We start from the raw sequence: 27482 nt of genomic DNA on the forward strand, positions 1-27482 counted from the left end.
CAGTGAGGGTCTTTTAGCCCCTTCCTTTATAGAATCTGAGTGCTAACTCTGGCCTGTAGTCAGCCTGCCTTGAACTGACCTCTCCAGGCCTCAGTGCTCCTTTACAAGAGAGGAGAGGGCTGTGAGAGCCCTTCCACCTCAGTCAAGTTCCTGGGGTTTTGACTACTGATTGATTCCATGATTTCTGCAGAAAGGCTGGTAAAATTGTTATTGGTTTTGAGCATGCATCCTTTATCTCTCTGCCAAGTCTTCTCCTTTGGGAACCTTGCAGGGTGCTTAGTGGGATGGGAGCTGGTGGTGGCCCTTTCCTACAGGCTCTGAATAACCATCTCTCCCTTCTTGTTCCCGCAGAACATTCTGCTCCAGCAAAGGTGGTGAGGGCAGCAGTTCCTAAACAGCGCAAAGGCAGCAAGGTAAGGAATAGGAGTGAGCAACCTAAGGGGGCTTCCTGGAAGTGGTGACTTCTTTCCAGTCCTAGTTGAGTGGTTCTGAGCTGTTGGGTAGTTCTGGATTCTCTCTGAATTGAAGGAGATGCCTTTTGGGCCTCTAGTATTTCTGGTCTTAGTGGGCAGACTGATTTTGGCCTCTGATCTCTTGATGAAGCCGTGTTTTGGGTGAGGAGATGAATGGTAGGCACAGAGCTACCCCAGGACCTTTACAGAATGTGCTTTGCAGGTTGGTGACTTTGGAGATGCAATCAACTGGCCCACACCTGGAGAGATAGCCCACAAGAGTGTACAGGTGAGTCTGAGGGAAGGAAAGGGTAGGATGGAACTCTGTCTTACATGTACACATTTGGCTTCCCAAGCTTTCAAAGCTTCCGGTCTTAAGAGAAACGGTTGGTACAATTGGGCAGCAATGAAATAACTAAGTCATTATTTGAGCCTTGGCCTTGTATAAGGGACTGTCAGGTGCTGTTTATTCATCATTTCATCTAACCCTCACTGTGACTCCAAGGTAGGTCCTTTAATAATTCCCATTTTACAGACGAGGTCACTAAGGATAGGAGAGGTTAATTACTAGCCCCTGGTGGCCAGGTGGGGGACTGGAAGTGAGGTGTGTTGCATTGTTTTAGAACCTGTGCTCCCCATCACTGTATTTAGATTGCCAGTGAGTGAAGCAGGAAAGTGCATTGGCCACGTACCTGCCTCTGGACCATGTGTCATGGGGAAGCTTTATAGCTAGCTGTCTTGAGTCTGAGCAGAGGAGGGGCTGATGGTCTAGGTCCCTCCCTGGTTGTGGCTAACTGGCCTGTTTGCAGGCTGGTTGGTGTGAACAGGCTGAGGGCCAGCATCTCCTCCATCCCACAAAGTACCTGGATATTGTCCTGTTGTAGGGAGGAGACATTTGACTTTTGTGAGCCCCAGCCCTTCTGTCCATTGTCTCTTTCACTTAGACTTGGAGAACCTAGAGAGACAGATTGTCTTACACCTCTAGCCTGTGTGACCACGCTTTTCTTTGAAAGCATCTCAGGCGTGAAAATGGGACTTTAGAATACATCCAGCCCAACCTTCCATCACATGCCCTGTCTTTCTAGTGACGGGCTCCTTCTGTCCCATCCCGGGGGACTCTCAGGCTCACCACACCCCCGTTACTTTACTTCCTGCTGCAGCCACAGCCCAAGTCTCAGCTTACCCGTAAGCCGCCACCCAAAAAGGACATGAAGGAACAGGAGAAAGGAGAGGGCAGCGATAGTAAAGAGAGCCCAAAAACCAAATCGGATGAATCAGGGGAGGAGAAGAATGGGGATGAGGACGGCCAGCGCGGGGGTCAGAAGAAGAAAGGTGAGTGACTTGGAACAGGGCTTGGGAGAGGTGACAGGGCAGCACTGTGCCATGGCAGAAAGTGAGGGCTGCAGAGGAACTTCAGGAGCCCCTGAGAAGTCCAGGGTGTGGCAGCTGCAGCCTCTGGGCAGCAGTCTCGCCTCAGCCCTCGGTCTGTCGGTCCCTCGTTAGACAAGCCCTGCTCTGAGCAGTGGGGCTCTAGCAGTGCACCAGACAGGTGAGGTCCCTGTCTCAGAGTCTTCCTTGTGTGTCCTGAGTATTGCTGTCCCATGAAAGATTTCTTTCTTTTTTTAATTCATTGATTTTTAGAGAGAGGAAGGGAGAGAGACACACACACACAGAGAAAGATCGATTTGTTGTTTCACGTATTCTTGTATCATTGACTGATTCTTGTATGTGCCCTGACTGGGGATGGAACCTGCAACCGTGGCATGTTGGGACGAGACTCTAATCAACTGAGCCACAGGCCAGGGCCAGAGATTTCATTTAAAGACAAGAATTCCCACTGCTGTGGCTGATATTGAGGTTGGGGCACAAGTCCGGCTGCTCTAATTGAGATCCAGGGTAACCGTGGTTTAGTCTGTTTCTCTCACCTGACAGCTCAGTGTAAGGCGGCCAGGCCCAGAATGGCAGCTCTTTGATTCCTCCCATCTTGCTAGAGTGTGTCGGAGCCTCTCACCCAGGACGGCTCAGTCTGGCGTCTCCTTCCACCCGGCAGGGAGGGAGGGCAGGGAGAGCGGCTGCCTCGCAGGGATACGCCCTGCACGGAGGGCTCTCACTCAGTTCGCAGCGCCAGCGCTCTGGCACGAGTTTGAAGGGAGCCTGGGAGTTCAGTCTTGATTCTGGGCGGCTGTGTGTCTGGCTACTGAAGGGGGTTCTCTGACCATGGAGAAACGTGTCTGGAGTCACCCCGGCATGCCCATCGCACTGAGTTTCACGACCTTCTTATGTTAGAGCTGTAAAGGAGGTCCAGCATGCGGAAGGAATTATCCAAGGTCACTAGATTGTGACCTGGGCCTGAAGCCCCAGACAGGGGTGAAGGTTGGGGGTAGGGGTGGCTGGGAGGGACCTTCTTCAAGCCTCTCTCGTGTGCCCGTGCTGTCCTGCAGGGAACAAACACAAGTGGGTCCCATTGCAAATAGACATGAAGCCTGAAGTGCCCAGAGAGAAACTGGTCTCGCGCCCTGCTCGCCCCCCAGAGCCACGACACCCACCGGCCAGCCGCGGGGAGATCAAAGGTATGCACTGCCAATTAGGGAGGGCCCGGGCATGGGTGCCATCCTGAGGCCTGAACCAGAGCCTCTCTCCTTATAGGGTCTGAGTCTGCCACCTACATGCCTGTGCCTGTGGCTCCCCCCACCCCAGCCTGGCAACCAGAGACCAAACCGGAGCCTGCCTGGCCCGACCAGGACGAGACATCGAGTGTGAAGAGTGATGGGGCTGGTGGGGCACGGGCTTCCTTCCGCGGCCGTGGACGGGGGCGTGGTCGTGGTCGGGGACGCGGCCGGGGTGGCACTCGAAGTACGTGAGACCCCTTTGGGCTCTGGGGTGTCCCAGGGAGTACAGTGGGGCGGTGGGCAGGGATCACATCTCTCTCTCAATGGCACCTGTTTTCCCTGTAGCTCATTTTGACTATCAGTTCAGCTATCGAAAGTTTGATGGTGCAGAGGGGCCTCGAACCCCCAAGTATATGAACAACATCACCTACTACTTTGACAATGTCAGCAGCACTGAGCTTTACAGCGTGGACCAGGAGCTGCTCAAAGACTACATCAAGCGCCAGATGTGAGTGGGTGGGAGCCTTTCTGGAGAGGTGGGTAGGGTTTGGGGGCTGCCTGCACTGGGCAGCGGAGCCGAGCAGGGCTGTCTAACCCCTTTAGTTGCTGCTCTGGCTGGAACTAAAGTTATCACTAACAGACTGTCTAGACCAGCGGTTCTCAACCTGTGGGTCGCGACCCCGACGGGGGTCAAACGACCAAAACACAGGGGTCACCTAAAGCCATTGGAAAATACATATGTATTATACAATACATTTTTAAATAAAATATGTATTTCCAGTGGCTTTAGGCAACCCCTGTGTTTTGGTAGTTCGACCCCGCCGGGGTCATGACCCACAGGTTGAGAACCGCTGGTCTAGACTCTGCCCCCTGTGGTGCTTCTGTTTATAATAGCTGCATTGCCAGAATGCTAGCAGACAGTTATTGAGTCCTTACTATTGGTGAGGTTCAGTTCTAAATTCTGGACATTCTCTTATTTAATCCTACAGTTACCAACTTAATTCCACTGAGCTGGTCTTATCCCCATTTTACAGATAAGGTAACAGGCCCAGTATCTTAAAACTGGCACTGACAAGGCACATAGTTGAATCCATTTCTGATTGCAAAACCAGCTTCTAACCACTTAAGTGTGTTGTCACTCAGTCCAGGGGGGAACCATTCAAGGAAGTAGATCATGGCGGGGAGTGATAGTGTTTTAGGAAAAGAAGAGGAAGGAGTTAGCCAGGCTGCAAAGGGGCAGAAGGGTGGAGGGAATGGTTTGGCCCACGGTTGGGAAGCCATGAGAGGATACCGTTTCTTTCAGTCCTTAAAACCATTGGGTGTACACTGGGATCACGGGGGTAAGTCAGAGGCCGCGTGAGGTGACGGATGTACAACAGAACGGGGAAGGTATATTTGTAAATGATACAGCAGTCATACCTGTTCTCCCCTCCTCCTAGTGAGTACTACTTCAGCGTGGACAATTTAGAGCGAGACTTCTTCCTGCGACGGAAAATGGATGCTGACGGTTTCCTTCCCATCACTCTTATCGCTTCTTTCCACCGAGTGCAGGCCCTTACCACTGACATTTCACTCATCTTTGCGGTATGTCCCCCTCCTGCGGCTGGGGTGCCGGGAAAGAAAGGCCCCAATTTAGGCTTACTCTGGTCAAGTTCCAAGACCTGGCCAGTCTTGCTCCCTCTCTCCTTTTCTTGCTCCCTCCTTCCCTTTTTCCTTCCCTCTCTTCCCCTTTTATTATGGAAAGTTTTGACCTTACACAATGAACCCTTGAGCAGCCTCAGCAGTTTACAGCTCAGGGTCCTCAGCATAGGTCTTACTCCATCTTGCCCCGAAAGTGTTTCCTCTCCCAGATTACTCTGAAGAAAGTATCAGATAAACTGATGTTTTAGTACCTAGCTCTAAAAGATAAAGACTTGTTAAAAATATACATAATCAGTTCCTGGCCTGGTAGTTCAGTTGGTTAGAGCATCATCCCAAATTATCAGGGCCAAGGTTGTGGGTTCAGTCCCTGGTCAGGCACATACAGGAATCAACCAATGACAGCACTAATAAGTGGAACAACAAACTGTTGTTTCTCCTCCCCCCCACTAAAAATCAATAAGTAAAGATTGGAAAATATATATATATATATAATCACAATATCATTATCACATGTAAAGTATTAATTCCTTAAGATCACCAAATATTATGTCAGGTGCAGATTTGCTCTACTTGTTCAGGTTATCTGAGGCCCCACACACACATTTTTCCTTGTAATTTGTCATTTGAATAAGCTAGGTTGTATATTTTGTAGGAGGGATAATGGTATCATTTAACATGTTCTATACTCCAAGTATTTTGTGAATTGGTGATATAGAGGCCTGATCAGATTCAGGTTTAAGAATTACCCCTCCTTGTCAAGAGTATTTTATAGATAATTTGATTCTCCCTCTTGTGAAAGAAGCTTCTGTTGGTAATCATTGCCTGTTATTTCATTGGGGGTTGCAAAATGGTGATATGCTAATTCTGTCAATCCATCTTCACTTGTTAACTGAAATACTTCTTTAAGGATGATCTTTGCGTCATCAACTATTCAGTTACCAAGAGATACATCGTTTATTTAGGAACAATAGACAAATGCTTGCTCTTTCCCTTTTATCAACCAGTTTTCAGAATTATGAGTTGATCCCTAATAACTTCCAACCATAAGGCTTGGGCTTTTTTTTGTTCCACTTTATTACAAACTTATAGATGCAAACATATTTTATTTCAATCCATTGCAGTTGATATGCTTCATCAAACTGTCCCACACTTGGCTGCTGGGGCTCTGTTCATCTTGCACATTTCCTGCTTGAGATCTGGAATTGACCATTCGTTCAAGGGACTCTAGCTCTTCTGCTTTGGGGAAATGATATTTATGATATTTAGATGCCACACATTTGAGTTATAGGGGTGTTTATTGCTACTTGATTGGCCGTTATTTCTAGAGCTTTTTTTTAAATACATCATAAGATTATACTGATATTTTCTATTAAAATTTAGGACTATATATAGTCTTTACTTAGCCCCATGGATCTTTTGTTTCTAACTACCCCTTTATTCCATGGCGTTAGCATAATTATTCATTTGACCTCACAAGTTTATATGCGTTATTCTTAAAATATCTCTATAACTACTAAAAAAGGGTGTTTTTTTCTCTACTTATAGAGTGAAGTTACTGTATTTTCAACTTATTTGAAATAACCTTTGGGTAGTTTTGTGTACCTTGATATATATTAGTTCATTTTGCTCTCAAGATTGCTTTTTCTCCCCAATTTCTTATTTTACATTTGCATAAAACATTTACATGATTTCAAGTTGACATAGTGTATTCATAGAAATCTGACTTAAAATTCTCTCACTTCCACCTTTTTTCCTCTCTTCCCTTGTAGGAATCCCTCCATTAAATACAGGCACACACCTCTATATGTCCTTGCCTCCTTCCTCTTCCTTAGGTGAATGGTAACCTATAACATGTGCATTTATCCACCTTCAGTTTTTCAATTAGTATGTTTGGGATGGGAGCACAATAGTATATAATAGAAAGATAATCTTCCATTCTTTTTACAGTTGGATATATATCTTTTTATAATTTTGCCAGTGTGTCTTTGGTGCAAATTTCCACAAGAAGAATGGCTGAACTAAAGGGCAAATACATGTGTAATTTTGCTAGCTGTTGCCTAATGCTCTTTTCAGAGCTTGTGCCTTTTGCATTCTCACCAGTAGTATATGAGGGTGCCTCTTTTCCCCAGCCTCACCAACAAAGTCTGTTCTGACAGGTTGAAGTGTTTTCCCCATTCATTTAAAAGATACATAGTTTTTGTTTTTGGTGAGACAGACAGGAAAGGAGAGAGATGAGAAGGATCAGCTTGTAGGTGTGGCCCTTGAGTTGTTCATTGATTGCTTTCTCATATGTGCCTTGACCGGGATGGGGGGTAGGGGGGAGTGGAAGCGAGCTCCAGCTGAGCCAGTGACCCCGGGCTCAAGCCGCATCCTTGGGGTTTCGAACACTGGACCTCAGCATCCCAAGTTGACACTCTTATCCACTGCACCACCACCTTGTCAGGCTCAATTTAAAAGACTTTTAAAAGAAAAATTTCTTCCCCTTTCTACTCCTCACCTTTTTATATAAATGCAAATACCTATAATCAGTTAATTAGTGGATCCTAGAAAAATTTGTATTTGTATGTTTCTACTTAAACACTCACTGACCTAGACCTGTTTTTCTGTGGCTCTTTGCACCTCAGCACACATGAAGCTGGTTTCTAATGTCTGAGTGGTATTCCATTCAGTAAAGGTGCCACAGTTGATTTAAATTGCCTTTGTGGTGGCAGGTTAGAAAATTTCCACATATTTTTTCTATTACAGACAGTGTTCTGAGTGACCTTTTATGTCTGGAGTATACCAGTTGTCACCTGTTTGTACAGATATTTTGCTAGGGCAGATTACTGGATGTAGAATGGCAGAGTCAGAGGGCAAGTGTGTTCTTCATGTCATGAGCTGTTGAGAGTTTGAACATCTAACTCACTGGGTCGCCAGTTGTGGAAGGTGATGCCAGTGTTCTGATGCTCTTGCCAGCGCGGGCCTCATGCCTGCGCTCATGGGGGCCCAGGCTGCTGGCTTCTCAGTCTTAGTCTGACCACGTGTTGTCTCTGCATCTTCTCCCTTTCTGCCCTGCAGGCCCTAAAGGACAGCAAGGTGGTGGAGATTGTTGATGAGAAAGTCCGCAGGAGGGAGGAGCCAGAGAAATGGCCTCTTCCTGGTCCACCAATAGTGGATTATTCCCAGACCGATTTCTCCCAGCTTATCAACTGCCCTGAGTTTGTGCCCCGCCAGCACTACCAGAAGGAGACAGGTGGGTACCCTGCCGGCATATGGGTGCTTGCCCTTGCCCTTGTCCTCTGGCCAGCAGTCTTCCTCGGGGCTGGCATCTGGGGGACGTCCCCCAGGAGGATGACTGGGGGACTGAGGACCTCACCTTTCCTCCCTTCAGAGTCGGCGCCTGGCTCTCCTCGTGCGGTCACCCCAGTGCCAACCAAAACAGAGGAGGTCAGCAACCTGAAGACGTTGCCCAAGGGCCTGTCCGCCAGCCTGCCTGACCTGGATTCTGAGAACTGGATTGAAGTGAAGAAGAGGCCTCGGCCCTCCCCAGCACGACCCAGGGTGGGTGAGGCCTGTTGTTGGCCCTAGGTTCCGGGGGCGCGGGCTGGAGTACTTAGAGGGGGGTATCACATAGCTCTGGGCTCTGAAGGGCTGTCGGGCAAGTTGATGGCTCAGAGTGGTCATGTGAGCTGAGGTCACCAGTGACTGCAGGAGATTGATGTGGCCTCTTCCCACTGTCAGCGGTGACCACCCTCAGGCCAGCCCTACCTGCCGAAGTTCCTGAGTGGTGTTTTTCCCAGGAGGAGATCGTGCAGTGTTCCAAGTTTCTTGATGCTTGGCTGTTCTTTTTGCACCATCTAACTCCCTGGGGTTGTGTTTAAGTCCTTCTCCCTGAGTGTGTCCTCGCTGCACCTGTATGAGCCCCTCAGGCCCTTGGAAAAGGGAAGACAAAGCAGGGTCACAGCCTGGAGGTGTAGAGGTAGAGTCTAGATTAGGACAGAGGTCTCCTGTCACTGGTGGCCAGTGACTTTGGGACTCTTGTTTAATATCTCAAGGCTTCAGTTTCCCCATCTGCAGATGAAGAAAGGGTTAGACTGCTGTAGAAATATAGTAGTAAAGCAATATGTGCATAGAACAGATTGAGTCTTCTGCTGGAGAAGTGCTTCACTCTCAAACTGAAATTACTGCCTCCCTTTCCAGGAGCAGACTTTTGCTCCATCCACTTCTCCATTCCCCACACCCTCTGTGGTCCGGGGCTTGTGAGGAGGCCTCAAAGATGACCTTGGACTTTGGGTCATGGAAATCTGTACTCCCTTTCCCATTGTGCCACTGTAGTCACTTCTTTGAGGAAGTGTTCCTGGTTGTCCTCATTCCTGGCCCAACTGGTTATTCTCCCGTACACTCCCACACGTCCTATTCATAGTCTTGACTGTCCACCTTGCACTAGGCTGGTTGGTGCTGGACTTTTTCTCCCACTAAATGGTGAGCTTTGTCTTACTCATTCTGTGTGTAGTGTTCTTCATACAGGGCCTGGTACCAGTGAGTACTTGCTCACTTATCAGACAGGTGAACATCTGCAGTCACTGGGTCCCAGCCTAGGTACTGAGGAGATGAAGAAAAGCAAGGCAGGTCTTTGCCTTATGAAGCTTTATCAGGAGATACTGGGTAGATGGATAAATGAATGGTTCGGCTTGTTGAATTGCCGTGCGCCCCCTCTCAGGCCTAGGTGCTATGTAGGGTATAAAGGTAGATGAGAGCGTAGTTCCTGCCTGTAGGGAACTTGTCCTCTTACTGTTCCTGAGTGACTGATGTGCGCTGTGGGTAAAGAAACCTGGAATCCTATGGGACATTCCTTCACCATGAAGCTACCTGCAAGGCACATGTGACTTGCTGCATTATCAGGGCCACAGTTGTGACAGTCTCATGTTGAAGGGCTGGGACCTCAGTTGTGGGACAGCCACAGAGCCTGGTCTTAAGGACACCTGGTGATTCTCTTTCCCCTCGGTCTGTCCCCGAGTTAGAAGTCAGAGGAGCCCAGGTTCCTCCACCAGACCTCCCTGCCCCAGCAGCTGCCCTCTCAGCAGCTGATGTCCAAGGAGCAGGAGGAGCAGGAGGAGCTGGATTTCCTGTTTGATGAGGAGATGGAGCAGATGGATGGACGGAAGAACACCTTCACCGCCTGGTCTGATGAGGACTCTGACTATGAGATTGATGACCGGGATGTCAACAAGATCCTCATTGTCACTCAGACGCCACCCTATATGCGCCGACACCCAGGGGGGGACCGCACAGGCAACCACACCTCTCGTGCCAAGATGAGCGCTGAGCTGGCCAAGGTCATTAATGATGGGCTCTTCTACTATGAGCAGGACCTGTGGACTGCAAAGTTCGAACCTGAATATTCCCAGATCAAGGTAAAGTTTGAATAGAGCACTGAAGTGGGGCCTGGGGCACCTACAGCAAATGGGGAAGAAGGCAGCTAATTAGCTGTGTGGCCTTGGGCACAGAACTACTGTATCCTCAGTGTGAGAAGGGATGGTAACTGACACCTTACTGGGCCATTAAGAAGGAAGAGGTGTTTAAACATGGTAAACTCTGTCTGCATGCAGAATGACTACTGTGCCACCGGAGCATCCGTGTGGGATGTTGTAACAGTCAGCTAGACGTTCCTGTGGGCAATAGTATAAGGATTAAGTTGTCATTTCTAGCCTATGTAGAAGTTTAAAAGCCTTTTAAGGAGCTTACTTTGAGTATGAAAGATGGGGAAAAGACAGGTCTTTTAATTTTAAAAAAATTATTGCTGCTTGGAAACAGTCAAAACCCTGCTGTAGGTTTTTACAGGGTGGATATCTGTGGTGGTGGATGAGCCTGTGTAGGAAGCAGCAGTGTTTGGTGGACATTAGTAGCAGGAAGAGATTCGAGGGGGAGTCTGCATTGAGTTCCTGGGGGGCTGGAGTCTGCCTTGTTGCAGAGTGGGCTGGGCACGTACTAACCCCTTCTAGGTTAGCACACTGTGCCCGGGTAGCTGGGCTGATGGGGCAGCCGAGAGAGAGCCTGGGGACCAGAATTCCATGTATGTGGATGTGGGAGCTGCCCTCCTGTTTCCTGCATGTCTTGATTCCTAAACAGGCTTGGGCAGTCCTCCTGCTAACATCTTACCCCACCCATCTCGTATCCTCTACAGCAAGAAGTTGAGAACTTCAAGAAAGTCAACATGATCAGCCGGGAGCAGTTTGACACACTAACCCCTGAGCCCCCTGTGGATCCCAACCAGGAGGTCCCTCCCGGGCCACCCCGATTCCAGCAAGGTGAGGGGTAACACTGGAGACCCTGGCTTGGGGAGGGTCTGGAGCCCTCTGACAGGGCCTTCCAAGGATAGGTAGTCCCAGGCCTACTCCTGCTTGCTGACTCCCCTCTGCCTCTGCAGTTCCCACTGATGCCCTGGCCAACAAGTTGTTTGGTGCTCCTGAGCCTTCTACCATTGCCCGCTCACTACCAACCACTGTCCCAGAGTCGCCAAACTACCGTAATGCCAGGACACCCCGCACTCCCCGGACACCGCAGCTCAAAGACTCAAGCCAGACGTCTCGGTTTTACCCAGTCGTGAAGGAAGGACGGGCACTGGATGCCAAGGTGGGGTGCTCTGGTGGGGCTGCTAGGAGTCTTGGGCCCACCTCACCGCACCCCAGTGCTTTGCTTCTCTCTCCTGACTTGTCTAAACCAAGAAAGTGCCCAGTCCCCTACTGCTCTGTGTTCTTACGCTGCTGGGCCCACCTGGGTATTCAGTGACCACATCTACATGTACAAAGTGCACTGGGTGTAGCAGTGGGGGTCCCATGGAGCGGTGATAGGACCTAGGGACACCTGACCGGGTGTAGGTCCTCGGGCGGATCACTTCACCCCCGAGCCTTGACTTCTTTCTCTGTGAAAGAGGCGTATCAGCTCCTAGCTGTGGGCATTGTAAGAGACTAGATATGAACATGCTTTGTAAATTGTGAGATGACACACACGTAGGAAGGGGCCCTACAAAATGCTTGCTGCTCCTCACAGCTGTACAAGTGTACTATGTAACGCAGGGGTCCCCAAACTTTTTACATGGGGGGCCAGTTCACTGTCCCTCAGACCGTTGGAGGGCCGGACTATAAAAAAAACTATGAACAAATTCCTATGCACACTGCACATATCTTATTTTAAAGTAAAAAAACAAAACAAGAACAAATACAATATTTAAAATAAAGAACAAGTAAATTTAAATCAACAAACTGACCAGTATTTAAATGGGAACTATGCTCCTCTCACTGACCACGAATGAAAGAAGTGCCCCTTCCAGAAGTGCAGCGGGGGCTGGATAAATAGCCTCAGGGGGCCGCATGTGGCCCGCGGGCCATAGTTTGGGGACCCCTGATGTAACAGGTCCTGGACTGATCTTTGCAGATGCCTCGGAAAAGGAAGACGAGACACAGCTCCAACCCGCCCTTGGAGAGTCACGTGGGCTGGGTGATGGACTCCCGAGAGCACAGGCCCCGGACTGCTTCCATCAGGTGTGGGGCTGTGGGGTGGAGCTACCAGGCTGACTGTGGGTTGGCTTGGAGAGCCATGACATCGATGGGACCAGGAAGATAAAAAGAAAATTTAAGGGGCGGGGGGGGGGGGGGCAGCGACTTCCTATAAATCCAAAAACAAAAAATCAAAACACCTCTAGTCTAGAAAGCTTCAGCCTGGCTTGTCTCCTAAAGCAGCATTGTCATAGCCGCACGGGACCAGATTCTCAGGGAGTGGCCTTGGGTTGATTTCTAAGGAAGATGTTTGCTGCCTTTGATATATGGTAGCCAGGTAGCTGAATAAAAATACAGATTCCTGGGCCCTACTGGAGTTGGGCCTGGATTCCTTTCTATTTGTTTTTAGGAAAATAGCCTCAGTATTCCATTTCAAAGCAAAATGTGGGAGCTGCTGACCTGTATACTCTTTATTTCCTGCAAAGATGGTACAGACCAAAAATAGGCATGGTTTTAAGAAAAATATGGATGAATTAACCCATAGTGGTTCACTCAGAAAGGTGAATGTTTAACCCCGAATAAAGAAATGGTTTAAGGCTCAGGTTTGAGTATTGTATCTCGGCCTTTAAATAGCTTCATGACCTGGGATGAGTCTCCCAGTCTCTGTGACCTTGAGTGACCTCTCTATAAAATTAAAGGATGGTGCGAGAGCATGTCTGACCCATGCTTATAAGTCAAGGGCCCAGGACTACCTGACCTCCTTGTTCGTTGTCCTGGGAGAGGCTGGATCTTGATATGGAAGAGACTAGAGGGGCCCCTGCTAATCTGATGTCCAGCTGCTCTGGGGAACTTAGTGACACCATCTCTTGTGGCCTCTAGCTCCAGCCCCTCAGAAGGGACACCTACAGTTGGCAGCTATGGCTGTACCCCTCAGTCGCTGCCCAAGTTCCAGCATCCTTCCCATGAGCTGCTCAAGGAAAATGGCTTCACACAACACGTCTACCACAAGTATCGTAGGCGCTGCCTTAATGGTAAGAAGCACGGGGAAGGGGCCAAGCCTCTAGGGCCACTGCTTAGATACCAGATGTAAATGTGGTGGAGTGACTGTGTTCTCCAATCTCAGAACAAGAATTGGGTATGACATGATAGCAAGAAGGAGTGATGTTAGATTCAGGCAGGTAGTTTTGGAATACAGGAAGCTACAAGAAGCTCGTACAGTACTCAGAACATTCCTGTTTCTTGAGCCGCCTCTATTGATACAAAAAGTATCGCCAGATTTCATTTCTGGCAAGACTACCAGTTCCACCATTGTCCACTGTGGTTCACTGTCCATCACAAAAGGTATGCAAAAGGCAGCATGTATTCTGTACAATGGCTTACCTAACTATAGTGTGGGCCAGATCCAGCCAGCAGCCTATTTTTTGTGTGGTCCTTGAGCTAAGAAGAGTTTTTACATTTTTAAGGGGTTGTAGAAGGGGGGAAAAAAGAATTTATGATAGAACCCATATGTGGCTTGCAATGCCTTCTTCACAGAAGAAAGTTTGCTAACCCCTGCTCTAGACCTAGGTTTTTCAACTGCTGGTCTGCCAGAAATTTTGTACTGGTCCACAGAAGAGTTAACCACCCTGAATGTTGTACGAAGATTATAGATGTGTATAAGATTATAGAGTCTATAAGCATTGGGTCTATAATCTTCATGCATCAGAGTGCTTAACTCTTGCGGACTGGCATGAAATTTCTGATGGACTGGTGTGTGAACCGGCAGTTGAAAAACACTGCTCTAGATGGTGGTCTAAGGAAAACCTCACTAGATGCTCTCACGTGTTTCCGTTCATCACAAAATGAGATGCCTTTGAACTGGAAGTTTCTGTCAGGTTGGCTGTAAAGTACTCAAAACCAATCTTTATACTCACCTGTAGTTACCACCTTACCTGACCCCTGTCATTCAGCAAACTTTGCTGCTAAATGCTTGGTTCCCTACCCTTCTCTCTTCCTCTGCATGGATGTGTATAATAACAGCTTGCTTGAGATGCAGTTTACATACCATACCATTCACCATTTAAAGTGTACAACACACTCTCCAGAGTCAATTGTAGAACATGTACACTTCCACAGAAAGAAACCCTGTGCCCCTGTAAGTGCCTCCCTAGCACCCTACCTACCCCCAACCAGTCCCAGGCTGATTCAGCCACCAGTCTACTCTGTCTCTGTGGGTTTGCCTTTTGTGAGCTTTCCGTATTCATGGTTTCATACAGTATGTTCTTTGTGACTAGCTTTTTCCCCTAGCATAATACTTTTAAGATTCATCTATAGTGTAGCATGTATCAGTACTGCATTCCTTTTCATTACCAAGTAACATTCCATTTTACAGTTATATCACATTTTGTCTCTCATGAATAATGTTGCGGGGAACATTCCTATGCAAGTTTTTGTGTGGATGTAAGGTTTCATTTATCATGGGCAGAAGAGTGAAATTGCTGGGTCATATGGTGGTAACTCTTACGTTTAACCATTTTCAACGAGAAGATTGTTTTCAAGAGTAGCAGCACCATTTTATTTTCCTAACAGTAATTACTTGAGTTCATCCCACTTGTTGTCTGTCTTCATTATAGCATCCTCCATATGGCTTTGATTTGCATTTCCCTGATACCTAATAATGTTGAACATTCTTCCATGTTGACTATTTATACATCTTCTTTGGACAAGTGTCTGTTCAGATCCTTTGCCTATTATTATTATTGTTAAAGTGAGAAAAAGGGAGGCAGGGAGACAAACTCCTGCATGCAGCCTGGCTGGGGTCCACTCAGCAGGCCCCTTATGGGGCAATGCTCTGCCCATCTGGCTGTTGCTCTGCAATGGAGCTATTTTTAGCACTTGAAGCAAAGGCCTGGGAGCCACACTTAGTTCCTGGGGCCAGCTCTTTCAAACCAATCAAGCCACAGCTGCAGGACAGGAGAGTGAGAGAAGGGGGAAGAGGGGTGGAGAAGCATATGATCACTTTTGTGTGCTCTGAGCAGGAATTGAACCCAGAACATCCACATGCCTGGCCAGTGCTCTACCACTGAGCCAACCAGCCAGGGCTCCTTTGCCTATTTTTTAACAAGACTATTTGTCTTTATTATTAAGTTATAAGAGTTCACTATATGTTCTAGAAATACCAGATACATGATTTGCAAATATTTCCTTATTCTGTGAGTTTTCTTTTCTTTGTTGGTAGTGTCCTTTAAAGTACAAAGATTTTTAAGTGTTTTAATGGTAATCAAATTTATTTATATATTTTTTTGGTGTTGTGTAGTGTTTTTGTTACCAATTTGTACTAGGACTCCTGAAATAATTACTGGTATGAATAATGAAGACTAACTTGTTGGAATGTACAGATTATTTGTTTATGCTTTTCCTTGTTCTACTACACTTGAGAGCAGTACCGTTGGAGGTGAAGAGCTAGACCAGGAAGACGTGGTTCAGAAATTCATGCCACTTGCTTCTAGTGAGGCGCAGGGCCTGACATAGGGTAGTTAGTGCTCAATAAATATCTCTTGAAAGACTGAAGGGCCAGGTAATAAGGAAGAGAATTGGGAGGTACTGGCAAAAGGACCACCAGGCCCTTGAGTTCTAGGAGCCATTGTCTACCAAAGCACCTGCAGCCTAGGCCTGACACCTTTTTTCTTTCTTCCCCATCAGAGCGGAAACGCTTGGGCATTGGCCAGTCTCAGGAGATGAACACTCTTTTTCGATTTTGGTCCTTCTTCCTCCGAGATCACTTCAACAAAAAGATGTATGAGGAGTTCAAGCAGCTGGCTCTGGAGGATGCCAAAGAAGGCTACAGGTGAGCAGGACTGGGGAGGGGGCTCTCTGGCTGGTACTCTCTGGTTGGTATGTGTCTGCTTCCAGAACTAGGACTGGAAATCTCTTATGTGTACTTCATATACTTTATTTAAAATTTGTTATTTTTTGATGAGTAATATGTTCACATGGTTCAAGACTCACAAAGAGTTCAAAGATTAAGTAGTAAGAAGTCTCCTCCTTTCTCCTGCCATCTAATTCATTTCCCCAGAGTCAACCAGTATTAGAATCTTGTGGGTCCTTTCTGAAAATACTCTGTGTATGGAAACAAGCACATGCACCGGTGCAGGCTCCCTACACCTTCTGTTTACACCGAAGATGTCCTGTGTTACATGTGCTTTTGCACCTTGATTTTTTACTTAATGCTGTATTTTAAAGATCATTCAGTGTCCATCCATAGATAACTTTCTTATTCCTTTTATCGTCTGTATGGTCTTAACACTGTGTGGATATACTATAATTATTTGACTGGTTTAGTACTAATACGTACTTAGGATATTTTCTTTTTTTTTTTATGACAGAGACAGAGGAACAGACAGGAAGGGAGACAGATGAGAAGCATCAGTTTTTCTCTGTGGCACCTTAGTTCATTGATTGCTTTCTCATATTGTGCCTTGACGGTGGGGGGGGGGGGCTCCAGCTGAGTGAGTGACCCTTTGCTCAAACCAGATGAGCCTGCACTCAAGCTTGCGACCTTGGGGTTTTGTACCTGGATCCTCCACTTTCCAGTCCTGCGCTCTCTCCACTGCGCCACCGCCTGGTCAGGCTAGGATATTTCAATATTTTACTATTTTAAAACCATTTAAAGACTCTCATATTTTTCTGAAGTGAGAAATGCGGAGGCAGAGTCAGACTCCCGCATGTGCCCGACCGGGATCCACCTGGCAAGCCCGCTAGGGGGTGATGCTCGGCCCATCTGGGGCGTTGCTCTGGTTGCAACTGGAGCCAGTCAAGCACCCGAGGTGGAGGTCATGGAGCCATCCTCAGCGCCCAGGCAACTTTGCTCCAGTGGAGACTTAGCTGTGGGAGGGGAAGAGAGAGACAGAGAGGAAGGAGAGGGGAGGGGTGGAGAGCAGATGGGCACTTCTCCTGTGTGCCCTGGCCGGGAATCAAACCCAGGACCTCCACATGCCAGGCCGACACTCTACCACTGAGCCAGCCATCCAGGGCCTTAAAGACTTTTTACTCAAGTAAAATGTGTTCTCTACATATCTTGAAAAATACAGGAGTGCTTAAAGAAGCTGGGGAAATGCATGCTTCAGTCCCAGAACCACCAGTATTTTTTTTTTTTTTTGTATTTTTCTGAAGCTGGAAACGGGGAGAGACAGACAGACTCCCGCATGTGCCTGACCAGGATCCACCCGGCACGCCCACCAGGGGGCGACGCTCTGCCCACCAGGGGCGATGCTCTGCCCCTCCAGGGCGTCGCTCCGTTGCGACCAGAGCCACTCTAGCGCCTGAGGCAGAGGCCAAGGAGCCATCCCCAGCGCCCGGGCCATCTTTGCTCCAATGGAGCCTCGCTGCGGGAGGGGAAGAGAGAGACAGAGAGGAAGGAGAGGGGGAGGGGTGGAGAAGCAGATGGGCGCTTCTCCTGTGTGCCCTGGCTGGGAATCGAACCCAGGACTTCTGCACACCAGGCCGACGCTCTACCGCTGAGCCAACTGGCCAGGGCCCAGAACCACCAGTATTAAAGCTCTGCCATATTTCAGTTTCTTTGATCATCCTGTGAATGCCTATTATAATCTAACTTACCATTTATAAGCATGAGCATTTTTCCACATTGTTAATATAATTGACTTTTTGACCTGACCTGTGGTGACACAGTAGATAAAGCATCAGCCTGGAACACTGAGGTCCCAGGCTCCAAACCCTGAGGTTGCCAGCTTGAATGCAGGCTCATTGGGCTAGAGCATAGGCTCACCAGCTTGAGTGTGGGATCACAGACATGATCCCATGGTCGCTGGCTTGAAGCCCAAGTTGGCTGGCTTGAGCCTCCCAGTCAAGGCACATGTGCGAAAGCAATTAATGCACAGCGAAGGTGCTGCAACTACTATTGTAGTTGATGCTTCTCATCTCTCTTAACTCTCTTTTACTCTCTCAAAAAAAAGAAAAAATAATAATAATTGGCTTTTTGACCTCAGAGAAGTTACATGTTTTTGCCTGAAGGTTTAGAAAATGTAGATAGGATCACTTGAAAAGTTCCAACTCCCAAAGATAACCAGTGTTAATATATTTAAGTGTGTGTGTTCTTCTGGACTTTGTGTGTATACATAGATGTAAAGTTTCCATATTTGTTTACAAAAATGGGTTCATGCTACATATAATACTTTGAAACGTCTTTTCCAGTTGATACATGTCATAAGCATTTGTCAATATCATCAGTGAATATTTACATTTTAATTCTTTTTTTTATTATTATTATTTTTTTTTTTTTTTACAGAGACAGTGAGTCAGAGAGAAGGATAAATAGGGACAGACAGGAACGGAGAGATGAGAAGCATCAATCATTAGTTTTTCGTTGCGTGTTGCAACACCTTAGTTGTTCATTGATTGTTTTCTCTTATGTGCCTTGACCGCGGGCCTTCAGCAGACCGAGTAACCCCTTGCTGGAGCCAGTGACCTTGGGTTCAAGCTGGCGACCTCGGGGTCTCGAACCTGGGTCCTCAGCATCCCAGTCCGACGCTCTATCCACTGCGCCACCACCTGGTCAGGCTGCGTTTTAATTCTTAATGGCTTATGTTATTTCATTAAACAGATTTATCGTTCTTTTTAAAATTACTTTTTAAAGAGAGAGGAAAGGAGATAGAAAGAGATAGAGACAGGAACTCTGACTGGGGTTGAATTGCCGAGAACCTGTTCGGGAAGATGGTTTTACCCAGGGGTCGGGAACCTATGGCTTGCGAGCCAGATGTGGCTCTTTTGATGGCTGCATCTGGCTTGCAGATAAATCTTTAATAAAAAAATAATGTTAAAAATATAAAACATTCGCATGTATTACAATCCATTTATTTCCTACCGCTCATGTGCATGGTTGCGGGTGGCTGGAGCCAATCACAGCTGTCCTCCAGGACAACACCAAATTTTTATTGGATAATGCATAACGTACACAGGTTGTTGTATGGCTCTCACGAAATTACATTTTAAAATTGTGGCGTTCACGGCTCTCTCAGCCAAAAAGGTTCCCGACCCCTGGTCTAACCAACTGAGCTATCTGGCCAGGGCCACCATGTTTTCCTTAACTTCTTCTCTGAGACATTTAGCTTTTATTGAAGAATACTGCTATGAATAGTTTTGGTACATTTGTAAAATCTAAATCTGCGTTTTTGGCCATTTTCCTGTTGTGTTCCTTGAGTGAAATTTCTAAGTCAGATAAATGAACAGACTATTAATTGGCATGGTCAGTGGCTATGCCACATTTTATCATAGGGATTGGCAAGCTGCTTTTGTAAAGGGATAAGAAAGAAGTGTTTTATGCTTTGTGATCTCAGCTGCAACTACTCAACTCTGCTCATAGAGCAGAAAACAATAATGACATTTCTTTTTTTGAGAGAGAGAGAGACAGGAAGGGAGATGAGAAGCATCAGCTCGTAGTTCTGTCTCTTTAGTTGTTCATTGATTGCTTCTTTTATTTTATTTATTTATTTATTTTTGTATTTTTCTAAGTTGGAAATGGGGAGGCAGTCAGACAGACTCCTGCATGCGCCCGACCGGGATCCACCCGGCATGCCCACCAGGGGGCGATATTCTGCCCATCTGGGGCGTCGCTCTGTTGCAACCAGAGCCATTCTAGCACCTGAGGCAGAGGCCATGGAGCCATCCTCAGTGCCCGGGCCAACTTTGCTCCAATGGAGCCTTGGCTGCGGGAGGGGAAGAGAGAGACAGAGAGGAAGGAGAGGGGGAGGGGGAGGGAAGCAAATGGACGCTTCTCCTGTGTGCCCTGGCCAGGAATCGAACCCGGGACTCCTGCACACCAGGCCGACGCTCTACCACTGAGCCAACCCACCAGGGCCCATTGATTGTTTCTTATATGTGCTTTGATGTTGGGGGAGGGTTGGCGCAAACTAAGCCAGTTACACCTTGTTCAAGTCAGCAACCTTGAGGTTTTGAACCTGTAACTTCAGTGTCCCAGGTCAGTGCTCTGTACACTTAGCCACCACCTGTCAGGTACAGCTAGTGGCATTTCACAGATGAATTGGAATTAACAAATGGTATGGTTAGGGGCTGCTATTTGTTTGGTCAGAGTTTGTTGACCCCTGGCAGACTGTAAAGATTAAATGTTGGAGCCATATTAGTCCTCTTAAGGAATTTACCATTTTGCCCTGGCTGGATAGCTCGGTTAGTTAGAACATCATTCAGATGTGCAAATGTTCTGGTTTCATCTCTCTCAGGGCATATATAGGAACAGCTCGATGTTTATTTTTCTCTCTCCCTCTCTTTCCTTCTCCCCTTTCACCTCTAAAATTATATAAATAAATAAAATTGGGGGGGGATTCGAAAATCTATTGTATGTAAATTCTTTCACAGTTCATCTAGAATACGTGGGTTCACTTTCCTTTGTTAAGATGAAAGAAACTGAGTCCTGGTTTCACTGACTTGTGTTCTCCTACAGATATGGTTTGGAGTGCCTTTTTCGATACTACAGTTACGGCCTGGAAAAGAAGTTCCGGCTGGACATATTCAAAGATTTTCAGGAGGAAACCGTGAAGGACTATGAAGCTGGTGAGAGCCAGAGTTGGAGCTCTGTGGGCCCTGGCCTAGGCTTCTTCCCCTCACTCCCCAGTTTGACCTGGGTCTGTCAGTCACGTCACACGTCCCTCTCCTCTGAGCCCCTTCATTCTTAACGTCTCACGAGCCCAGCCTCTCTCTACCTCTCTCTCCTCCTTCTCTGTAGGCCAACTCTATGGGCTGGAGAAATTCTGGGCCTTTTTGAAATATTCCAAAGCCAAAAATTTGGACATTGACCCCAAACTTCAAGAATACCTCGGCAAATTTCGACGTCTCGAAGACTTCCGAGTGGATGTGAGTAAAACCCGTTATCACCCCGGTTGTCCTGTAAAGAAAACGGAACTAGCCCCGGCCAGATGGCTCGGTTGGTTGGAGCATTGTCCTGATATGCAGGGGTTGTGGGTTCGTTCCCCGGTTAGAGTCCATACAAGAACAGATAGATGTTTCTGTTCCTCACTTCTTCCTCTCACCCTAAGATCGGTAAAGAATGCTTTTTAATAAAAAGAAAAGAGCCTGACCTGTGGTGGCGCAGTGGATAAAACGTCGACCTGGAAATGCTGAAGTCACCGGTTTGAAACCCCGGGTTTGCCTGGTCAAGGCACATATGGGAGTTGATGCTTCCAGCTCCTCTCCCCTTCTCTCTGTCTCTCTCTCTTCTCTCTCTCCTCTGTCTCTTTCTCTCCTCTCTAAAAATGAATAAATTTTAAAAAAAATTAAAAAAAAAAAAGAAAAGAAAAGTGGACCAGAGATCAGAAAACCTGGGTTCTGGTCCCAGCCGTGCCACTAGCCCAGGGACACTGCCCACCCCAGTTCGGGTCTGGTTTCTCTGTAACATAGAGGGTGAGAAGTGGACAGTGAGGATTTATTGGAAGGGATATAGGGTTATTCCTCCCTCCCCTTCCCATGATAGAAGTGGCTAAACCCTCATAATGCTCTTTCTGTCTTTTCTCACAACCCTGCTTGTTACTTAAGTTGAACAGGATGGGTACCCAAGGTACAATGTTTCTGCTCTTCTGAAAGAGGCCAGTTCTAACCCTGGAAGTTTATAAATTATGTTCAGTTTTTCTCCACATTCACTCCTGCTCCCCGTATTCTTGGAGTAGTAGTACCTCAACAGTGACATCCAGTGGTGGGTTGGGGCTATTGCTACTGGGTTTTGCAAGTAAAAGTGGCAGTTGAAGTAATTGGATGTGTCTGTGCGAGGGACATTAGGGCCTCCAGCAGTGAGTAAAAGACACGGTTTCCTTCAAAGAGTTTATAATGTAGTGGGGATATGCCAGTTACTCCCTTGAAACCTTTTAGCAAAATGACAACTTATATGTGTAAAAATAATAATAATTTATATCATTTAAAAAACTGCCATTGATTGTTTACTGTGTGCTAGAAATTTTATATTGTCCTCATGTAACCTCCGTGCAGTGAAGTACGCAGGGTTTACTGTTACCACCCCTGGGCTGACAGGTAAACTGAAGCCATGGCCACCCAGTAAGACAGTGGCCGCACTGCCTCGGTCTCCCAATATAAAGATGAGGAGGGTTTTGTCACCCGTAAGTACTCCCTCCTTTGAGGTTGGAGGGGGGACATGTGAGAATCCTAGTAACAGGAGGACTGGTTAGAGTGGAACAGGCTGAACTCTGCTTTGGGCCCAGAAAGGGAAGGAAATCTAAGTACGTGACCTTTGGTAGTGTTGCAGCCAGACTGAGTCATGGCCTGACTCCTAGCTCAGTGTCCGGCTTAGGGCCTTGGGGGACGAGGCAGCCTCTGGGAGCCTCTCGGCCTTCTGAGCTGAGACATCTTGTCCTGTTGCATGCGACAGTCTGCATATCATCTCCTGAGCAGTGGTCCCATCTCCTAATGGAAACAGAAACTCCTGTGGGTAAAAGCCTGGCTTTAGCGGTACATGGCCCAGTCCATATTTTGTCTTCACCAGTGACCATCTGTGGGCCCCTGGGCAAGTTATTTTTGTGTGCTTCAGTTTCTTCATCTGCAATATCAATGATCACGTCTGCATCCGAGGGTGGTGTAAGTGCATTAGGGTGCTTGGTTTCCTAGCAGGGAGACATGCTCAGTGAAACCGGTGATTTGTTTTTTGGTTTAAACCTATTCATTATCTACATAACATTTGGAGGTGGGAAGTAGGTGTTGCCTAGATAGCCCTGGCAAGAAGGGGAGCGTGGGTAGTGCCCCGTAATCACCTGTGACTCCTTTCTCTGTTACAGCCCCCCATGGGTGAAGAGGGCAACCACAAGCGACATGCAGTAGCAGCAGGAGGTAGCAGCAGTGAGGGCAGGAAGCGGTGCCCCTCCCAGTCTTCCAGCAGGCCGGCTCCTGTGAACAGCCAACCCCCCACACCACCTGCCGGCCAGCCCATCCGGGAAGATGCCAAATGGACAAGCCAGCACTCAGACACACAGACTTTGGGGAAGTGAAAGCCCTTCAGCCCTGGGAGTTTGGGGGGGTACAGAGGGGTGGGCAAGGGTCCATGGGGGCACCCAGTCCCAGGAGAGGGGACAGAGAGGGGACAGGCCTAGAGTTACTAGGATGGGCCTTCGTGCTGAGTAGCAATGTGTACACCACTTGGGCTATCAGAAGTACCCCCTGGGCAGGAGCCTCCACATGTCCCCTTCCCTCCTCTCTCCATGACTCTTCTTCACATCTTAGCTTCTTCTAAGGGGGGAGGGAAAGGGGGGAGATTTTATATATATATATATATATATATGTATACATATATATATCAAGTTTTAAATTATTGATAGTTCATTTGGATTACCAAAATCACTCTGTAGCCCTGCCCATGGCTGATAGGTCACAACCCTGGCCCCCACCCCACAGCCTCCTGCTCTCTCTCAAGCCAACTATGCAGCCCACAAGAAGGCCCTGTGGGCCCCACTGCCCAGCACTGTCCCATGGAAGGCTCTGGCAGCAGCCCTGGGCCCCACAAGCACCGGCCCCTTTGTCATCTGGGACTCGCCGTCACCGTGTTCTCCCTGCTGTCCCCACCGTGCCCTTCCGCCGTCTCCTGGGAGAAGGAAACCAAAGGATCTAAAAGTGGAGGTGGGGGAACGTCTCGGCTCTCCCCACTTCCCTCCCCCATGCCCCTTACTCCCCAGCCCAGAGACGCTGCTCATACCAGAAAAGACTGTTGAAAGATGACTTATTTTATTTTTCTCTGACCTTTCCATCCTGGGGGAAGAAGAAGAAGGAAAAAAAAAAAAAAGACAAAACCAATGATAAAAGACAAAAAAAATATCAAAACCCCCACCTAATCCACAGAAAGTGATGTTTCTCTCCTACCCTTGGAATTCTTTTTGTTTTGTTTTGTTCTTGGAAATAATATTTTTTTAAAAGTTGCCTTATTGTGGAGCGAGAATGGGAAATACCCGAAGGCCTGTTTTCCTCGGTGGAGTCACCTCGGAGCTCTCGCCCTCTCTGGATGTGCCTGGGCTGGGCTGGCTCAGAGTCTTCCTCTGGACTGAGTTGCATGTACAGTGCCTCCCGCCCTGGAGGCAAGAGAGTCGGGGTGGCTTGGACAGAACCGCGCCCCAAATATCCCTGCTGTTGCATCGTTTGACGCTGACGTCCCGTGTCTGCACTGCTGCCACTGTCATGTCCTCACTCTGCTTGCTGTTGTCCCACCCCAGGCCCCGTCCTGCTGTGACACCCTTCATCTTCCCCTTGGAACCCCAAGGCCAAGTTTGCTTCAGACTGTTGGTGAAGAGCGTTAGCCTGGATCTGGGACGCACTTCCCTCGGCTTGACTGTCTCCTCGCCTTGGGGGAGAGGTGGACCCCTGGCAGCTGAGGCTCAGGAGTGTTTCTTGTGTTGTCCCGAGATCTCTTAGAGACCTCAAGCTTGGTCTCATAAAAGGTGGAGAAAAATGCCATTCTCCTCCCTTGGGCCTGGTGGGGTCTCCCCATCATGCATCTGTCTCTGCAAGCCATCTCTGCCCACCGTCTGGTTGCCCTTGCCTGGGAACGGGGGGTGGGGAGGAGCCAGGGGCTGGGGAGAACCCTGCCAGTCGGAGAAGCCCCACGGCAGGAAGGTATATGTGGACATAGAGTATACCTGACTTCTCCAGCCTCTGACTGCTGGGGCTGGACTGTGAATGGCAGTGCAAGTCTGGCATCCACTGGTGTTTGAAGCTGGGGCGGGTCATGAAGGACTGACCCCCACAGAGTGGGCTGTGTGTTGGGGGTGGGCATGATAATGCGTTCACCCTCAGTGGGGACCAGGTGGCACTAAAAAGTTCATGAGTGAACAGCTCAATCGCTGACACTTGGGCCTCTTTTTCAACTGCTCCCTCTGTTTGGCCCAAAGGTTGGGAGTAGGAGGTGGTGTCCCAGGCTGGCAAGGGCTTGCCTCCGTCTTAGGCGCCTCATTGCGTTTGGCCTGCCCCTGCCTCAGCTCTGCCCTCCCAGTGGTTAGTATGTTGGAGAGCCCATCTCAGTCCCTGTGACCCAGTTGTCTCAAAAGCCCAGGTGAGTGTCTGACCTCTGCTCTGACATTGGGGTCTGAGGCCTTTCCCTGCCCAGTCTGGTGCCTGCCCACCTTGTACCAGACCCTGGGCCCCTGCACCCCGCCTCCTTTGCTTTATTCCCTCTCCATCGGGTTGCTCAGCCCTGTACTGTATCCGGCACCACAGAAACCTCAGTGTCTGTCCTCTGCTGGGTTTGGGGGCACAAGGGAACCTTGGGTGTGGGGAGAAGCTGTTCTGATCTCGTTATTCCCAGGCCAGGGGGCTGCCATCTTCTCCCGGATCCTCCCCCAGACCCCCCAGAAAGAGGAAGCCCTTTGAGGTGAGAGGTGAGGACTTCATCTCAACATAGGCTGAGGATGGGGAGAAAGACTTTTTTTTTTTTTTTTTTTGTAACACGTTAGGAGTTGATGTTGCAAAGAGTAGTTTACATCTTCACTTTCTGAAGACACTTGAATTTAGGACCGATGTATCTGTGACAAGCATGCCCAGAGTGGCAGGGGCCATCAGGGCTTGCCACTTCACACCCACCATCCTCTCATGGGGATCCAAGATCTGAGACACAAAGCAACAGCCTGCCCAACCCTTCTGTTCATCCTCTACCCTCCCAGGATTGGCCCACGCCAACACAACCTTTGGGCGTCAGACACCAAAAGGTCTATGTCCTCAGCCCTGCTGGGGAGCAAGCAGGCTCTTCCCTGTCCTGTACCTGGGAACAGACACTACCGTAGTGAGGGCCGCCGGCCCTGCCGCAGCCTGCACCCCTGCAGCTTGGGTCCAGGTGCTGAGCCCTTGTCAAAGTTGTTATGTTTTGTTTTGTTCAACTGTAGCTCTTTTTTCCCCCCTTTCTTGGTGACTGATTTTTAGGAAAGGAAGCTGCTCAGAAGGCCCTGGAAGCAGGGAGGAGAGGCAAGGAAGCTTACTGGTTAGGGAGGGTTGGGGTGGTTTTTTGCCAAAAGCCTGGGCAGAGGGGACTGGGTCATCTGGTGCCCTCCTGAGTGGGACCGAGAGGATCCTGTGCGCGGTCCCTGGGCCACCCAGCCCCACCCTCCTCTTCAGCCGTGTGATGGCAGAGGCAGAAGAGGGGACCTTACAGCCCGTTTCTCACTGGAGAGGAAAACTTGTCTTTGCGGAGAAGGTTCCACCTGACGCTCATAGTACATTATCTTTACCATGTGCTAGGATATCACATTTAAAAGGACAAAAAAATGTAAAATACTTGAATGAGCTTGTATTATAACATTAATATTATTGAGAGTATCTGCTTTCCAGGCTGAAGTGATTCATTCATTATTCTAGTCTGCTTTAGTCCTTTGTAATTTGTGGTAATTATGCTTTTCTTTTTAATACAAAAAAAATGTATAAAAATAAAAACTTGAAAAGGCACAATACTGGCTGGTCTGCTGTCTGGGGAGCATCTGTTGTGAAGGATGGATGCTGGCGAAGGGTGAGCCAGCCCTGCACGTGGACCACTGCAGCCTCTGGTCAGCCTCAGGCGGGGGCCCTTGCCTCCAGGGCTGCTGGTGTGGCCATGGGAGTTTCTGCCAGTCTGGAATTAATTTTCACCCTGTGTCTTAAGTAAGATGTGGGGGACTGCGAGCCAGGGTCATAGAGCAGACACCAGCCCTGCTAGAACGCCAGGGTTCCCTGCACTGGCTGCGGCCTGCCGTTGTGGGAAGGTACAGCCAGAATGGAGGTGGCTGAATCCTCACAGGACGGCTGGCATAGCCCATCATGGAACAGACTGACCTGCTGGGGTGTATAAAGCTCCACACTGGCCTCATGAGCCCCAAGGATGATGCCTGGGAGGAGCACCCTCCCAACCCCCCCCCCCCCAAACCTCCATCATGACTGGCTTTTGGGCTGTTGGTGGCTTTTCAACCCATGAGATCAGTCACTGGCAGTAGCAACATTCTGAATGCCAGTCTCGCCTAGATGTATAATTAAAAAACTAAAAATGAGGTGTGGCCTTGTTTACTCACTCATCTGACAATTGTCTCCTATGCCTGGTTTTCAGAGAATTCCATCGTCTGGCAGGTGGGCAGGTACTTGACTACTTCCAATGGCCTCCCTAGGCCAAAGAGGGTAGGAGATCATGGCCAAGGCTTCTATGGACCGATTTGGACAGGAAGGCAGTTAATTCAGCCACACTTCCACAACCTGTTAGGAATGCGTGTGATACAGGCCCGGTTGTGATTGTTTTGATTTGCATCGCCATAGCTCCCAGAAGCCATATGATCCTGAGTTGTCAGAACGAGTCATGT

The 27482-nt window shown here is 48.4% G+C and overlaps 1 protein-coding gene across 3 annotated transcripts in view; it reads left to right on the forward strand.

Annotated features, from left to right (window-relative positions):
* LARP1 (La ribonucleoprotein 1, translational regulator) overlaps positions 1-23969 on the forward strand; it is a 92603-nt gene extending 68634 nt beyond the window's left edge. For all 3 annotated transcript variants that reach the window (XM_066273094.1, XM_066273093.1, XM_066273095.1), the window contains 18 exons: positions 352-413; positions 676-741; positions 1613-1784; positions 2894-3022; positions 3099-3305; positions 3407-3569; positions 4501-4645; positions 7760-7934; positions 8073-8242; positions 9703-10095; positions 10866-10989; positions 11109-11314; positions 12116-12222; positions 13057-13208; positions 15859-16003; positions 20630-20739; positions 20912-21039; positions 22965-23969. In XM_066273094.1, coding sequence (XP_066129191.1) covers positions 1661-1784; positions 2894-3022; positions 3099-3305; positions 3407-3569; positions 4501-4645; positions 7760-7934; positions 8073-8242; positions 9703-10095; positions 10866-10989; positions 11109-11314; positions 12116-12222; positions 13057-13208; positions 15859-16003; positions 20630-20739; positions 20912-21039; positions 22965-23174 — 2688 coding nt within the window. In that variant the 5' untranslated portion in view covers positions 352-413; positions 676-741; positions 1613-1660 and the 3' untranslated portion in view covers positions 23175-23969. The remainder of the gene's footprint in view (positions 1-351; positions 414-675; positions 742-1612; positions 1785-2893; positions 3023-3098; positions 3306-3406; positions 3570-4500; positions 4646-7759; positions 7935-8072; positions 8243-9702; positions 10096-10865; positions 10990-11108; positions 11315-12115; positions 12223-13056; positions 13209-15858; positions 16004-20629; positions 20740-20911; positions 21040-22964) is intronic.
* The last annotated feature ends 3513 nt before the right edge of the window (positions 23970-27482 follow it).

Source organism: Saccopteryx bilineata, chromosome 4 (assembly GCF_036850765.1).
Source record: "Saccopteryx bilineata isolate mSacBil1 chromosome 4, mSacBil1_pri_phased_curated, whole genome shotgun sequence".
In the NCBI taxonomy this organism is placed as follows: domain Eukaryota; kingdom Metazoa; phylum Chordata; class Mammalia; order Chiroptera; family Emballonuridae; genus Saccopteryx; species Saccopteryx bilineata.